This window comes from Asparagus officinalis, chromosome 7 (assembly GCF_001876935.1).
Source record: "Asparagus officinalis chromosome 7, Aspof.V1, whole genome shotgun sequence".
Classification (NCBI taxonomy): Eukaryota; Viridiplantae; Streptophyta; class Magnoliopsida; order Asparagales; family Asparagaceae; genus Asparagus; species Asparagus officinalis.
In genome coordinates, this window is record NC_033800.1 from 54,731,895 (window position 1) to 54,748,508 (window position 16,614).

Genomic DNA, 16,614 nt, shown 5'->3' on the forward strand with positions numbered 1-16,614 from the left:
CCTCTACCTAAAAAAATATTTGGAAAGAAAAGATTCAACAAAGAAAATCCATTTGGGGTTAGGAGAAAAATATTGAAGCAAAATTGGAAGGGAAGGGGAAAGGGTAAGCAATTTCTTAAAGGCAATTCGAAAGGAAATAAACCTCGCACTGTCCAATCGCATGGGCGTGTCTCTAAGGGTACTGAACTTCCGCATGGATGGTCAAAATTCAGCATATTTTATCAATTGCCATATTGGAGAAGTTTAAAAATACGTCACAACTTGGATGTCATGCACATCGAGAAGAACATATGCGAGAATCTCTTGAACACTTTGTTGCAGGACGGGAAAAAATCAAAAGATGACTTAAGGGCACGTCGAGACCTAGCAGAATTGAACATCCGTCCCGAACTGCAAGCTATAGATAAGGGTGACTGAAAGTTTGAACCCCCAGCCTCCCGTGTCACACTGACGAAGGATGAGATCCACAATATGTGTTTATTTCTAAAGTCCGTGAAGACACCGGATGGTTATGCTTCAAACATTTCAGCAAGTGTGCATATTGAGGACAGGAAAATTTTAGGACTCAAGACACATGACCATCATATTCTATTGCATCAACTTCTCCCGGTTGCGTTGCGACATGCTGAGAAGGAACTCGCGATGGTGGTAATAGAATATTGCGGTTTCTTCAAGCAGTTGTGATCCAAGGTGATTGATGTCAGGGAGTTTGAAGAATTAGAGGGACGTGTAGCCAATACACTGTGTAAAATGGAAATTCTATTTCCACCCTCGTTCTTTACGGTCATGGTGCATCTCACAATACATTTAGCATATGAAGCCCGCATCGCAGGACCAGTTCAATATCGCTGGATGTACCCTGTGGAGAGGTATTTATTATTATAATGCTCAATTAATATTTGTTAAATTACGTATATCAGTTTTATTTTGTCACAAATCATGAAACTATATGCTTGTAGGTATTTGGGTTTCATGAAACATTTGATGCATAATCGTGCACGTCCTGAAGGATCGATAGCAGAGAACTATATAAGTAATGAGAGTTTGAATTTAATCTCTCGTTACTTGCGGGGTGTGGAGATAAGGCTCAACCGTCCCCAACGAATAATTGACGGAACATTCTATAATGATCGTGGAGAGGACACTAGATTTCCCAGAATGGAGCTAGATCAAGCCCACACATATATCTTGAGCAATGATACTACATTTAACATATACGCGACGTAAGTATTTAACTGTTTGAATCAGATCATATCACATCACAATAACTATCTCTATTTAACTGTTGTAAATGATTTTATTCTAGGCTTCACATCCGATATGTCCAGACTATTCTTAAATGCAGAACAAAAAACAAAAGAGTTATGGACACACACTCTAGACAATTCCCTGCATGGCTGAAGGGTGAAGTAAGATTTATTTACATTTCTGATTCGTATATCAAATATGTGCCTGACAACAGATATTTAAACTATTTGTTTCTTTTCTTAAAGGTTGACCGACGTATTACGAATGGGGTTAACCTGCCTGAGAAAATATGTTTATATGCCAGAGGTCCTTCTAACGTGGTAAAGCGTTATGGAGGCTACTGTATCAACGGCTTTAGGTTTAACACCATCGGTTTCGAAGAGAGACGACAAACGCAAAATAGCGGTGTGTTCTGCTCCTTCTCGCAACTGTCATACGCTAGTTCAAAAGATCTAAATCCGATACAAGGTGAAATCTATTGCTACGGTCAGGTAGAAGACATTGTGGAGATTTTCTATGGGATTAATAATGAAGTCAGACATGTGATGTTTAAGGTTCGTTGGAGTGAGCTGAAAAAGGCGAAGGATGACTACGGTTACACACTCGTTAATCTTAACAAGGAAATATATCAGACTGAAAAGTACATGTTAGCTGCTCACGCAAAACAGTGCTTTTATGTCAAAGATATAATGAAAAATGACGAATGGGTTGTCCTTAAGAATCCGCCTAGATCCTACATTCATGAAGCCGTGTCTGATGAAGATCATGAAGATGTTATCTTGGCCGACGAAACAGTTGCTGAGTTTTCCTTGACACAAAATAATCTGGTGGATGAAATTGCACTGGCGCGCCCTGATGTACCTGCGATTATATGTGAGCCAAGGCGTAAAATCAAAAAACGAGTCCACGGTAGAGTCGATAAAACTATAAGGACAGTCCTTTTGTCTGCACGCACACGGTCGCAGGCTAACCGCACACGGTCGCAGAGTAGAGCCTCAACATCATCATAATAATATAATGCTTGGTTATGATTTAAAAAGAACATTCATGTATCTGTTTGACTGGTTAACATGTATCAGTTTGTGTTATGTATTATAGTATTGCCTTTATATTATCTGTTTGACTGGTTATCATGTATCAGTTTTTGTCATGTATTATAGTATTGCCTTTATATTATCTGTTTGACTGGTTAACATGTATCAGTTTGTGTTATGTAGTATAGTATTGCCTTTATATTATCTGTTTGACTGGTTATCATGTATCAGTTTTTGTCATGTATTATAGTTTTGTTGGGTACTCATTATGTTTTCAAAGTATAGATGACAAAAGGATTACGTAAGAGAGCGCTTGAGAGACTTATTGGTAGACATTCTGGAGGCGACGCACATGGCTCTACGTCAGGTATTTTTATTTATTTATTATATCTGTACATTTCTATAAACTATTAATACGAGCCTAACATTATTTTTTCACATTTCCTACGCAGGCCGCATCGCTGCTACACATGACGGGCCGCCACAGGACACAGGACGAGGAGATGCTCCACCTGATGCGGAGACACTCGTTGATCCTGCTCAGCATGCAGAGATGCCGCCGTCGCCTCCTCCGCATGCAGATGTATTGGAGGAGCGCCGATATGAGCCATATAGCGCAGCTGTAGAAGCTGCGCCACTACCGCCGGATTCTATTCCGGATCAGCGAGCCCACGACCCGGCCAAGGTGAAGGAGGATTGGGATGCTTATCATGATTTGCGACTTATCGCACAGCAGAGGTATGAACAAGCAAGGCGTAGATGCCTCGAATTGAAAGGTGTGTATAGATTTTTATAGTTTATCTGTTAATATTTTAATTTGTATTATCGATATTGATTGATTTATATTTCGCCTGAATTTCATTTTTTCGTAGGTACCGAGCGACCTACTAGGCGCGGCCGCAGTAGTACCAAGCCACAGAACCTCGTCCCAGATATTCGTCGGAGGGCCGTGATCCGATGGGAGAACGGCGTGCCTGTCGGGCCATTTGCTAACTCTTTTAACAATTTCCTCGCCTCTTTAGCCAGGAGACATGATTTCTTCAACATATATTTGACGTGGAAGTCGCAGCGGATTGATGCGCTGGTGGCTTGTTGGCGATATATATGTGTGAGTCATTTATTTTAATTCTCATAATTATTAGTCATTTTATTATTTTGTTTAACACACTGATTTGTATCTCTTTTTTCATTGTATGCTGAAGCGATTTTTCTTTCTTGACGATTACGCTCGTGCCTGGACTTACTGCTTCACGCAAATCAATCTATCATTCAAGAGGTGGCGGTTTGAGCTGAAGAAGAAATATTTTATTCAAAGAACAGAAGATTGGGAGCGTTACTGGCATCTTGATGAGCGCGTAGATGGGGTAGATTTTTTTGCACTTTGCGGCGCGCCGATGGGGTTGATTTTTTTGCACTTTGCGATTATTGGGACACGGCCGAAGTTCAGGTATTATTGAAGTATATATCTTCGTTTATTGTTTGAAATTCTATATTATATCTGTTTAACATTCTTTTGCAGGAACAAGCTGAAATAGCAAGGAGGAACCGCAATGCGCCCCGCAGTTACGAGCATCACGGGGGCTCCAGGTCCTTCAGCCAGCATTATCATCAATTGGCGCTTGAGGTATATAATATATTAGCTCTTAGGTTATCAATTTGAGTATAATTTATGTGTTATGAGTTAATGATATATGTGAATAAAATAGGGAAGGGGAGAACTCGGGCATTTTGCAGATCGTATTCTGACTGGTTGGAGTCCAAATTACGCCGATGAAGTGAAGAAAGCGCAGAACCGGGATCTGGCTGTAAGTAGCAGTTAATTTGTATATTTAATTTTTATAACAATGTATTTTAAATGTGTTAGAATTGACCGGGTTGTTTTGGTATATCGCAGGAGAAATTACATGCTAAGGTGCAGGAGCAATTATCACAGACTCAGGTCGATTCTAACACTCCGACCCGATTAAGTAGAGAGGAAGAGGATAGCATTATCGAGACGGTCATTAGACCGAGTAGGAAGAACAGATACAGGTGGAGAGGATCCGAGCATCGGCCGTACGAGTCCAGTAGCACCTACGAGTCTGCAGCTCCACCAGGATGCAGTTCTTCTCAAGACCCGACTATGGAGCAGCGGATGAAAGCGATGGAAGATTGGCAGTCGCGTCGGGAGTCGGAGCTACTCCAGATGGCGGAGGAAGAACGGAGGCGCCGGGAGCAGAGGGAGCTGGAATTCACCCAGTTCATATCGACTCTGCCTTCTGATGCTCAGGAGGCATATAGGAGACGGTTTTTGGCGGATCAGGTAATATATATATATATGTATATTTCTTTTTTAATTAAATGAATTAAATATAAAATTCTTACTTAGTTACGAGTATGCCATGTGACTAAATGATATCACACAAACTGTTACACACAAACTGTTACACACAAAGAAACACAACTAAAATTATATACTTAATGTTTTTATGTGATGTTGGTGTTGATGGTGCGTGCGTGCGTAGCGATGGTTGTATTGGCTAGTGAGTTGGTTAGTTGGTTGTTATTTTATTTTGTTGTGGGGCGTTCGTGCGTAGGGTCGTTGGTTATGTTGTTGGTTGGTGGGTGTTTTCGTCGTGGTGGTGGTGGTGGTGGTGATGATGATGGAGGGGGAGGGGGTGGGGGGTAGGAGTTTGGTTGGTTCGTGGGTGGGGGATTGTTATTGTGGTGGTGGTGGTGTTGTTATTGTTGTGTTGTGGTGTTGCATGTGTTGTATTGTCGTGGTCGTTATGTGCGTGCTTGATGTTGGGTTTGGTCGTGGTGGGGGAGGGGGAAGTGTGGGGATTGGGTTGAGCTGGGTACTCGTGCGTGCGTGTGTGCGTGTTGGTGGAGATAGGTACAAGTGCGTGCGTGTGTGCAGGTGAGGTTAGAGTGTGTGCGTGCGTTGTTAAAAACATGTGCGTGCTTGCGTATAATACATAAGAATATGCCATGATACTCTCTGAATCATATAACATGTAAGAATATGCCATGATACTCTATTATTGCTATACTTGCATGTCATGCCTTGTTGTTTTATAATTTGTTACTTTACTATAAAATTCAGTTTTTGATGATGTACGTATTGCTCTATAACGTTTTATTTATATTTTTAGGCTGGGACTTCTCGACAAGGTGGAGTTGGTGATGAGGATGATGATGATCGGGATTGATTTTATTTGTTTTAACATTGAAAGCTATGAGTGTGCTGTATAAATAATATTTATGATGTTGGGATATTTATTATGTTTTTAGTGAAATAATTGTTATATATGCGTGAGAATGAAATATGTGTTATATGTGCTTGTGTTGTGTAAATTTATTGTACATGTTATTATTGTGAAATATATCGTACAAGAATTTCAAATTTTCAAATAATGTTTTAAAAAATTTCAGATTACTTTTAGCGACGGCTATTCCGTCGCTAAAAGATCTTTTAGCAACGGAAAACTGACACGCCAGCATATAAATACCATCGCCAAAAAAATAGAATTTGGCGACGGATTTTCCGTCATCAATAAAAAATAGTGACGACTAAATATATAGCGACGGAAAATACCGTCGTCAAAAAAATCGACATTAACGACGGATTTTCCGTCGCTATATATCCGTCGGTGATATTTAGCGACGGATTTGCCGTCGCTAAAGGTAGATTTACCTACCCTGAAAATAGTGACGGTGTTTTAGCGACGGAATTTCTATATTTCCGTCGCTAATTGATTTAGCGACAGAATTTTGACTTTTGGCGACGGATTTGTCCGTCGCCAATAGTCCCCTTTGCAGTAGTGATTGTTGTACAAAGATATGCAAAGATGCATCCTCTAATGGATTCGTGGGCGGTTTCCTATGGACAACCTATGTTTTTTCTACCCTCAACCAACTCCTAATAAGATTTTTATATACTTTTGGGAGATTTACGCCCCCTTAAGCAATTGTGAACTGTTATAGCCTAAAAAATTAACAAGTGCTAATCTCCTTACGCCTCATTTGGTACGCGGGAATGTGGTGGAATGGAATGACCATTCCCATCTCTCATTCCCCCATACCAAACATAATCATTTTTTAGAAGTTGGAATGCCCATTCTAAGGAATGCTCATTCCCATTCAAGTAGGAATCAAATTAGTTACATAATTTCCAATTACGCCCCATTGAAAACAAAAATAAATCTAAAAATCTTGTCTCATTGAGCGACATAATCAGATTAATAACATGGATATGTATGAACAATTGATTAAGATGTTTTTCCTTTGGCTTGCATATATAGGGAAATGGATTCTAGGATAGAAACACGAAATATTGCCTATTTTTATAAAGTTTATTTTTAAAAATAAAATTATTTAGTTATTATCATTAATTTTTTTTATCTTTTTAAAAAAATCTATGTTGTTGTAAGGGCATTATTAGAAAATAAGATTTTATTCTCACTTGTGAACTAATGATACCAAACATGGAAATCAGAATGAGATTTTCATTCTAGCTTCATTCAACAAACACACACAAACAAGAGAATGAGAATGAACATTCTATTCCCATGTACATTCCATTCCATTTATTCTTCCATTCCATTCTCATTTGAGTCCATTCCTACGTACCAAACGAGGCGTTAGAGAAGTTGACACGTGTCTTACCGCTTGCCTAATTAGATGAATAGCCAAGACGACTCTAACAACCCGCATTCGGCCTACTGTGTTAGCCAACAACTTGCATAACCGAGTCAAAAGACAATATTTATCGGCCACCTCACCCGATCGACCCCACGAGCAACCCGCACGATTTAATTAGTTGCTAAAGATATTGCCAAAAATATTCTAATTGATTATAAATTAATTTTTCTATATTTAAATATCTGATTATAATTCATTTTTTCCTTATGTGAATATTTAATTTGAATTAGTTACTAAAGTTATTGCCAACGATATTCTAAAAATTTAAAAATACCTAAATATATTTTAAAAAATATATTATAATTGCTATAATATTTTTAATAATTAAAAATACTTTTATTTATTAATTTTAATCGCTATATTAATTTAAAAACCTAAAAATATATTTTAATTGCTAAAATATTTTAAAAACCCGAATATATATTTATTATGAAATATTTATTATTTTAATCACAATATAATAAATAATTAAAAATATATTTTCACAACTATCTAAAAATGTAATAAAATACAAATTAAATTTGAAAATTAGTGAAATAATAATTTCTAATTATATAAAAATTAAACAAATTTCAAATTATAATATGTAGATTGGAATTAAAACTCAAGTTCTAAAAGATTACTATCTTTCATAACAATAAAATTAAAAAATATTACACAAATTAAAATAAAAATTATATTGGATGGGGGGTAGTTGAAATACCTGAATTATTTTCCTCTAAGCAATTAAAGAGCCATGCATTGAAGATAAAATTACATACACAAAAAAACTGACAATCTAAAAAAAATTGAAAATAATTAAAAGGGGTAAAAAATAATACAAAAATTAAAGTAAAATAAATAGATGTTGTAATATTTTAAAAAACTAAAAAAATATTTTTAAAAAAAATCTTTATCTGAATATAGCAGCAAAAGCATCATTGGTTGAAGATTAGAAATCGCCGATTTATTTTTCAACAGTAATATAAAAAACATTTAAAAAATTAAATTAAAAATAATTATTCAAGGGTTGTAGAATAAGTACCTGAATAATATTTCAATAATTAATAGTGTCTTGGATCGTAGATAAAATATCGAGGAGTTATTTCTTGGAAATAAAACTCAAGATCCAAAACTAATAATATTATTTCATAACTATTAAAAATGAAAAAAATACTAAAAACTTAAGTAAAAATTATATTGGACTGGGGTAGATGAAATACACAAATTACAATAACATAAATATTAGATGATGCTAAATTAATTACCTGATGTATTTTTTAGAGATCGAAATAATAATTCGGAGTAGGAATTAATAAACCAACAATCTAAAAAATAAAAAATAAAAAATAATTGAAATATAAAAAATGTACAAATTAAAAAATAACATTAATATTGGATGGTGCTAGATTAATTACCTGATGTATTTGTCGGAGATTGGAATAATAATCTAGAGTCCTATAAAAAAACTTAGACGGAAAAACTGAAATATAAAAAAGTTAAGAGGGGAAAAGTGACAGGAAAAATAAAATTGAATTTGGGAAAAATAGATTTTTTAGTTTTTCAAGAAAACTAAAATGTTTTTTTTTTCATATACTGAAAAAATGCCTAAATGAGGGGATTTGATTTTATTTATGATTTGAATTGGTTACTAAAGATATTGCCAAAGATATTCTAATTAATTATAAACCGATTTATTTTCTATGTACATATTTATTTGAATTAAAGGTAGATATTAGTAGCATTTTAAATGCACCAATTAGATGATATGACACGTGTCAAAAATTTTTAGAGAAAGATGAAGATGAAGCATCATCCTCCGGCAAGTTTTTAAAGTTTTTGGTTTTGCTTTAATGTATACCATAGTAAAATATTGTTTTTGTCCTAAACGGAAATTGAACCCAATCAAACCCTTTCGCCCAATAACTAATAACTAGTTCAATTTTTTTATGCTTTGCAAATTTCAATTGCCGTTGGCGGCAAGATCCAGTTCACCATTAGTTTTTACACAACATCCTTTTTGCCCCATAGCTTTTGGTTGTTAATTACAATTGTCGGTATTATACATTCTTGTTTATACGTGTGCTCATAGACCTATTTCTTCAGTTATATACTTCTATTCTCTTGGATTCTGCAAAAAATTTGCAAATGGTAATTCGCAAAAATTGTGGGTGGTTTTAATTTCCAGAAGAAATTTTAATTATTTTTGAGTGATTCATCGAAGAAATAAAAAGGAAACTGGAGCATCTCATGCTTGATTTTCTTGTTTGTTATAATTTCCCATACTGTCAGCTCACCTCATGTGTTAGTTATGTTCTATGGAAAATTACATCATATATCTTCTTTTTATGAATAAAATAAAGATAGTTTTAGTCATTAATAAGAGCGGGCAGCTCGGTTAATAGAATACTTGCATTACGTGAGATATTGAGCTGATTTCTCACATTTATTTAAGTTGCTTAACTCTGCTTAACCTTTGCCCGCGCCCGATTCTATGCATCTTATCGCCTTTCTTTATTTAAGTTTATTTTTTGGGTCTAACCTATTGTGTTTCTGTACGTAGGACGAGGAGAAATTTTGTTACAAATCTTATGGCTGAGCTTCCACCATTGCCAACTCCTTTAATTGTTGATCTTTTTTAAATCAAATAACGGTCTTCTTAAAGAAAATAAATGGAGAATGCACATTAAAAAAAAAGCACATTAATTATGTTGACCTTAGTCCTAAGAAACGGTATGAGAATTTTGATCAATATCTCAAGAGATTTGATCAACAGCTTAATGCAATGAGCTAATGAATATGTATGTATGTACATACCTACGTAGCTACGTACGTGTGTATGAGAGGTGACGACTTGTTTTGTAGAATGAGCTATTAAGAGGTACACATGTGATGATGCTCACCTTAGCTATCACATCAAAAGTTGTGGGTCTTGTTGCGCGCGGCGGCCAAACCGATGGGGGTGTCTAGAACAAATACCAATGCCAAGAGATAAAACCAAACAATCCAAAATAACGGTACAAACACAAACAAACGAATTTTACGTGGTTCGGCAAATTGCCTACGTCCACGGGGCAAGAAGGGGATGAGTTTTCACTAATAGAGAAGGGAGAGTACAAATAGAGATTACAAAATCACTCAAATCTCTCAAACAAATCTCTCAAACAAAACCCTAACCAATATGTAGGCATATAAAATTGCTTATAGGTCCCTTAGCATAGCTCGGCACAAAGCGACGAACCAACGAGGCGACGAGGTTGACGAATCACACGCAAGCAACGGAATACATCCATTCGCGCGTGGAATCAAGCCAACGGTTCGGGGAATCAACGAGTCATTCAAACAAGAGCGGACTCGGATGAATCACGACCGAATCAAGATCGGTTTCGGACTCGAACCCAGAAGTGGATTTACTGCCAAAACAGGAATCAGATTTACTGCCAAATCAGGTCAACAAATCGAGTCCAGACAAATCAACCGCACAACCGAATCACGGACAAAANAATCAAGATCGGTTTCGGACTCGAACCCAGAAGTGGATTTACTGCCAAAACAGGAATCAGATTTACTGCCAAATCAGATCAACAAATCAGAGTCTAAGTCAACCGACAAAACGGGAATCACGGACAAAACGGGAACAACGGAAAAAACCACAAAACCCAATGCCTAAGGGGGCTCGGCCAAAGCCGAGCCACCCATGGGTGGCTCGGCCCAGTGCCGGCCACCCATGGGTGGCCGACCCGGATCTGTGCGCGGGCACAGTTCAGAGAGCCTATAAATAGGCTCCCCTTTGTTCATTTAAAAAGGTTGGATTTTTTGGAGGCGAAGCCCTGCTGGATTGAAGACTCAGATCTAAAAAAGATTCAAACTTTAAGGGTTGGATTTTTTGGAGGCGAAGCCCTGCTGGATTCAAGACTCAGAACTTAAAAAGATCCAAGCTTTGGGACTTCGAGGACTTGTTCATCCAGATCTGGTGCTCGGCGATCGTCAACGCCAAATAAGGCAAGAGTTCGAGAGGACCGGATCTCAGATCTACGCAGGCATACTCCGGATCAAAGCTTGGCCTTTGATCCCGAGATTTGGACGATTATTTCCTTGGTGAACTAATCCTCCCCGGCTATTATTTCCTTGGTGAAATAATACCCGTCGTACTGCGTAGATCCGACCGGATCTAGATCTCGCGGTGGTCCACGGATAAACCCCGGCGCAGGCAGCCGCGGATCTCAATCCCGGTCATGGAGGAGGTCGAGTATGAGTTTGACCAAACCAAGTTCGAGGAGTACGTGTCCTCGTCCGGATCTATCTCCCCTCACAAGTCCAAGAAGTCCAAGAAGTTCTCCTCTAGGAGAAAAGCTCGTTGGTGTGAAGATGTAGAAAACACCAACGAAGATCTCGCCCCGTTTGATGCCAAAGTCGCATCGGGTGAGATTCCTCCAACTTCCAACCAGGGCAGGCCTATTTCTGTCAATCCCTCCGTCACCAAAGAAGTGATGACTCTCTCAAAGAGAGCTCGCCAAAGGCGACGCCAACGCTTGGCCCGAGAATTCGCAAAAGCGATGGAGTCAACCGACGGAATCCGCTACAACGCGGATCTGAAGAACAGGAGAGGCAAACAGCCTCAACCACCGATGAATGGCAGTTCCTCCAAGCCGCCAACGAGCGAATGGGTCCGGGTCAAACGGAATCGTTCGACGCTTGAGGAGCGCATTCGCAAGCGCCGCGCAATGTCAGCGCAGGCACGAGCTCAAGTCCAAGAGGTGGCCAAGAAGCCGCCATCAACCCGTAAAACTTGGAGACCGAAGTCTGAAGCGGCGATTCAGACTAAGGAGCAACAACTGCAGCCTCCGAAAGTTCAACCTCCGGCGAATCAATCCAGACCGCCGATGATTTCCACAACTGCTCCGGGAGATCCCGCAGGACCATCCCAGAAAAGGAAGTCAGTCTTGGAGCGCCTCGGTCCACTTCCCGAGGAGCGAAGCAAAATTCCAATCCAAGGACGTTTGGGCCCACTAAGAAAGCCCCGAACGAATCAACATGATGGGGGTCGCCACAACCCTCAATATGACGAGGAAATCAGGGCAACCAAGCGCACTACTTTGCGCATTGAAGTTAGGAGCCCGTCGAGAATTCACGCCCACAAAGGCGCGTTTCGAGACGCGTGACTCTCGAAAGTCCGAAGAAGGTAATTCGCTCTCAGAAGGAAATGTTATCGTCTGGTGATGACTATGACGTTATACCTGAGAAATCGTGCCGACACGCGATAGATTACCCAGACCTTCAAACCGATGAGTTGTACTATCGAGAAACTCAATGCCCCTGTTCCAAACTCATTCGGGCGGTATTGTCTGAGTGCAACTGCATCAAGACGGTCCCCGAAAGAGTTTCGATTTTCGAAAGGCTCAGTACTGAAACGCCGAAAACAAGGCCTAGGCGTTTCCGGCAAAGAAGAAGGGTAATTGAAGACGGAGAATTTCCGAGGGTCACCGTTAATATGACCAGCAAAAGGACGTCGACACAGGATAATCCCGAGTCGATTCCGGAAGTACCCTGACGGATGACCCGTCTGCAGTCCAGAGCCATCATACAAGGAACTTATGGTAGGGTTCGGACAAGATTACCGTCGGAAGATAAAGAATCGGATTCCTGCTCTGCTATCGCATCAGATAACACGGTATCCAGCGATGGACAACCCCACGAGTCATTCATGATAAGCGCGGAACAAGTGGCCAAGATGCTCGAAGAAGCCATGGCTAAACAGCAAGAGAGCTTCAGGTTCGAAATGCAGATGGCCATGCAAAACATGAGAGAAATGCATGACCAACAAATCCAAGCATTGACGAACCAGCAAGGCGAACCAAGTCATCACAACCAAGTTCATCAGGAAGACGAGGATACAAATGAAGCTCGTAATGCCAATAATCCTCCCGTCAATGCAGGGGGTGGTAACGAGAATGCCAACGAAGACTCGGGTGAAAACTTGAAGATCAAGAACCTCGAGAGCAAAATCAACACATTGATCTCCGCTCAAGAGACGAAGAAAACAGGCATTCCCTGTCCATACCCAAGAGAGTGGGAATCGATCCCATATCCGGCGAAGTTCAACCTAATTAACTTCACGCCGTTTGATGGGAAGGGTTCACCCACTCAGCATGTGATTTATTTCAAATCACACCTGGGGGTAATCTCTGGCAATGAGCCTCTGATGGTGCGGTCATTCGTCGGCACTCTTCGCGGAGCCGCCTTCGATTGGTATCGCCGCCTCAAGCCAGGTAGACAGCACCGTCTGACACTTGGAAAGACTTGAAGCTGCGCGGTGAACAAGCCGAACGCTTCCTCCGAAGGAAGAAGGCCGAGAGGAACCTACTGACGGCTAATCATCTGAACTCAAACTTTGCCTCTCGTGGTAAGGGCAAAGCACCTGCAGCTACTGGTGGTGGTAATCAAACGTCACAACAGCAATCCCGAAGGCAGCAAAAGACTTCGGGTCCGAGACTCCAAAAAGAGTACTCTTTCAAGGACGAAGACGTTCCAGCCATCTTCGAATCCCTCCTTGAAAGTAACAAGATCAAGCTACCACCTATCACAAATCAGGAGGAAGCTGACGACACGACGGATCCAAAGTACTGTGCATACCACAGGAGGGTCCTTCATCCCACCAAGGATTGCTTTGCTCTCAAGAATAACATCCAAACCTTGGTTGAAGCCGGCGTCATAACGCTAAGGTAAGCCAGTTGAGAACGGCAAGACTCCAAAGAGTATACGAGTATAAACTGTTTCTCAATCCTCCAACGGGTACAAGAGGTTAAACTGCTCCCTGCATACTCCAATAGGTATATGAGTCTAAACTGTTTCCCACTTTTAACGGGAAGTTCCTGGAGAATATTACGTTAATATTCTTAAGGATAACCCGGTCAGGTAGCTGAGAATAATGTCCGAACCAGTTCAGCAGAGGAGGCTGGGGGTGGACGATTTATGTAACGGGAAGTTCCCAAAAGAAATCCATATAGTGTATTCTTAGGGATAATCCAGTCACCACAGCAAGATGATGAATAAGAAAATCCCATTCAAATTCTCACCGCGTCTGTGCACTCAACACTCTCCCCCTCTCGATTCCCCCCATGAACGAGAGGTCCACAAATCGAGCGATCAAACCTTCCTACAGTTAGGATCGTCTCAAACCTCCCGATTGGTCAAACCTTCCTACAGTTAGGACCACAGCCAAAATCTCCTCTCGATTCCTTCCATGAACGAGAGGTCCACTTTCAAATCAAGTGATCAAAACTTCCTATAGTTAGGGTCAAAACCATAATTCGCTCTCGATAAACGAGAAATTCACCTTTAGTTCGGTAATCAAACCTTCTGACAGTTAGGATTATCCGAAGTTTTCGATTCTCGGAGTGGAGGTCCCACTCCTAGTTTCATCGTTCCGGATTCTGGAGGTGGAGATCCCACCTCGAGTCTCCTTTCCAGCTGAAGATAGAATATAAAATTCTTCTTCTTCTTCAGTGTCGGGAGATAGAATATAAAATTCTTCCTCTCACATTTCGGGTTCGTCTTTGCCCCAAGAGAAGACACCACCTGTTTCAACTCCCAAAATCTGTACCTCACAGGTACATGAAGTTTATCCCGAATCCTAAACAGGGATAAGTCTGCGCCTAACACGCGCTGCCAGTTTAGTCTTTTTCCGTAGAAAAAGACACCAGAGTTCGATTCTGGGGTATTCTATCCTGAAACCTAAGCAAGGATAAGCCTGCGCTTAACCCGCGCTGCCGGTTAGTTCTTAACCGTTAAAAAGAACACCCGTTCACATATTCAACATTGTGACAGGTTGTTATTAATAACACCAGAATCCATGCCTTACACGCATGGGGAATTTCATCCTGAATCCTAAGAAAGGATATGCCGACGCCTAACATGCGTCGCCGGTTTAGTCTTTCTCCGAAGAAAAAGTCACCAGAGTTCGATTCTGGGGAATCTTATCCCGAAGCCTAAGTAGGGATAAGTCAGCGTCTAAAACACGTTGCTGGGTAGCCTATTCCCATAACAATGGTGAAGTCTACATATTCGAAGTTGTAGCATCAAGTCTAAGGGAGTTCATTCTTTTAGCGCAACGTCACATGCGGAACGGATTTAGATAATCCGCATGCTAGCCCGAATCAAACGGTAGTCGGTAAAGGCTAATCAAACCCGTTAAAGGCTGGGGGTTAGCCAAAAATCCTAAAGTCAACACCTAACACGTGTCGCCGGGTAGCCTATTCCCGTAACAAATGGTAAAGCTATGTATTCGACATCATAGCACAAAGTCTCAGAGAATTCATTCTCTTAGCACAACGTTACATGCGGAACGGGTTTAGACAATCCGCATGCTAGCCCGACTCAAACGGTAGTCGGTAAAGGCACGACGTTCGAAACCCTAGGGTTAACGCCGGTCAACGCGTAACCCTAGGTCAACGCCAGTCAACGCGTTGCGATCAAAAAGTCAACGTACGACGTTCGAAAACCCTAGGTCAACGCCGGTCAACGCGTAACCCTAGGTCAACGCCAGTCAACGCGTTGCGATCAAAAAGTCAACGTACGACATTCAAAACCCTAGGGACAACGCTGGTCAACGCGTAACCCTAGGTCAACGCCGATTAATACGTTGCAACGAAAGAATCAATACTCCGAAAAGTATACGAGTATAAACTGCTTCTTAATACTCCAATAAGGTATAAGAGTATAAACTATTCCCTATTTTTTTGGTTGAGAAGTTCCTGGAGAATATTTTTCTAAAAATATTCTTAAGGATAACTCAACAATACCACACCGGACAACGCGTCGCAAATGAGAATTCAACGCCAGCAATCGATGGTCAGCTAAAGATTAGAAAATCAGGAATCGACTTCAAGTTTAAAATTCCGACAACGGTCAGACAATAAATGCAGCACCGGAACTCTTACAGACATTCGACAAAGCACCGAATAGCCTGGAGGATTGAAGGAATCAAGAACGGAAGCCATTCCAAGGTCCCGTTACACCGATTGAAAAAACATGCACGACTTTTGGAGGGGGTATCTGTAGGCATATAAAATTGCTTATAGGTCCCTTAGCATAGCTCGGCACAAACCGACGAACCAATGAGGTGACGAGGTTGACGAATCGCACGCAAGCAACGGAATACATCCATTCGCGCGTGGAATCAAGCCAACGGTTCGGGGAATCAACGAGTCATTCAAACAAGAGCGGACTCGGATGAATCACGACCGAATCAAGATCGATTTCGGACTCGAACCCAGAAGTGGATTTACTGCCAAAACAGGAATCAGATTTACTGCCAAATCAGATCAACAAATCAGAGTCTAAGTCAACCGACAAAACGGGAATCACAGACAAAACGGGAACAACGGAAAAAACCACAAAACCCAACGCCTAAGGAGTCTAAGTCAATCGTTCGCGGGAAAAATCGTTGCTTTCTTTGTAATTGATTCCATTGTACTCTTAAATAACAACTTTTTGAGTTACAAAGATCCGGTCTTTTTATAAGATCCGGTTACAATTAAAATCAAAGAAAAATAAAGAAAAATTACAACTTTTACTCCTTTGGCCGAGCCCCCTTAGGCGTTGGGTTTTGTGGTTTTTTCCGTTGTTCCCGTTTTGTCCGTGATTCCCGTTTTGTCGGTTGACTTAGACT

At 40.4% G+C, this 16,614-nt stretch overlaps 1 protein-coding gene across 1 annotated transcript; it reads left to right on the forward strand.

The window, feature by feature from the left end:
* On the forward strand, positions 2,603–3,739 carry LOC109847160. Its single transcript, XM_020416403.1, has 4 exons — positions 2,603–2,649; positions 2,735–3,058; positions 3,155–3,390; positions 3,485–3,739. The coding sequence occupies exons 2-4, from the start codon at positions 2,836–2,838 to the stop codon at positions 3,737–3,739; spliced, it is 714 nt and encodes a 237-aa protein (XP_020271992.1). The 5' UTR covers positions 2,603–2,649; positions 2,735–2,835.

What these genes read in the sequence shown, in the direction of transcription:
- LOC109847160 (XM_020416403.1), top strand. Translation starts at nt 2,836, where the DNA reads ATGCCGCCGTCGCCTCCTCCGCATGCAGATGTATTGGAGGAGCGCCGA. An exon ending in TAGATGCCTCGAATTGAAAG is followed by an intron (nt 3,059 to 3,154) that starts GTGTGTATAGAT and finishes ATTTTTTCGTAG; the next exon opens with GTACCGAGCGACCTACTAGG. An exon ending in CTTGTTGGCGATATATATGT is followed by an intron (nt 3,391 to 3,484) that starts GTGAGTCATTTA and finishes TGTATGCTGAAG; the next exon opens with CGATTTTTCTTTCTTGACGA.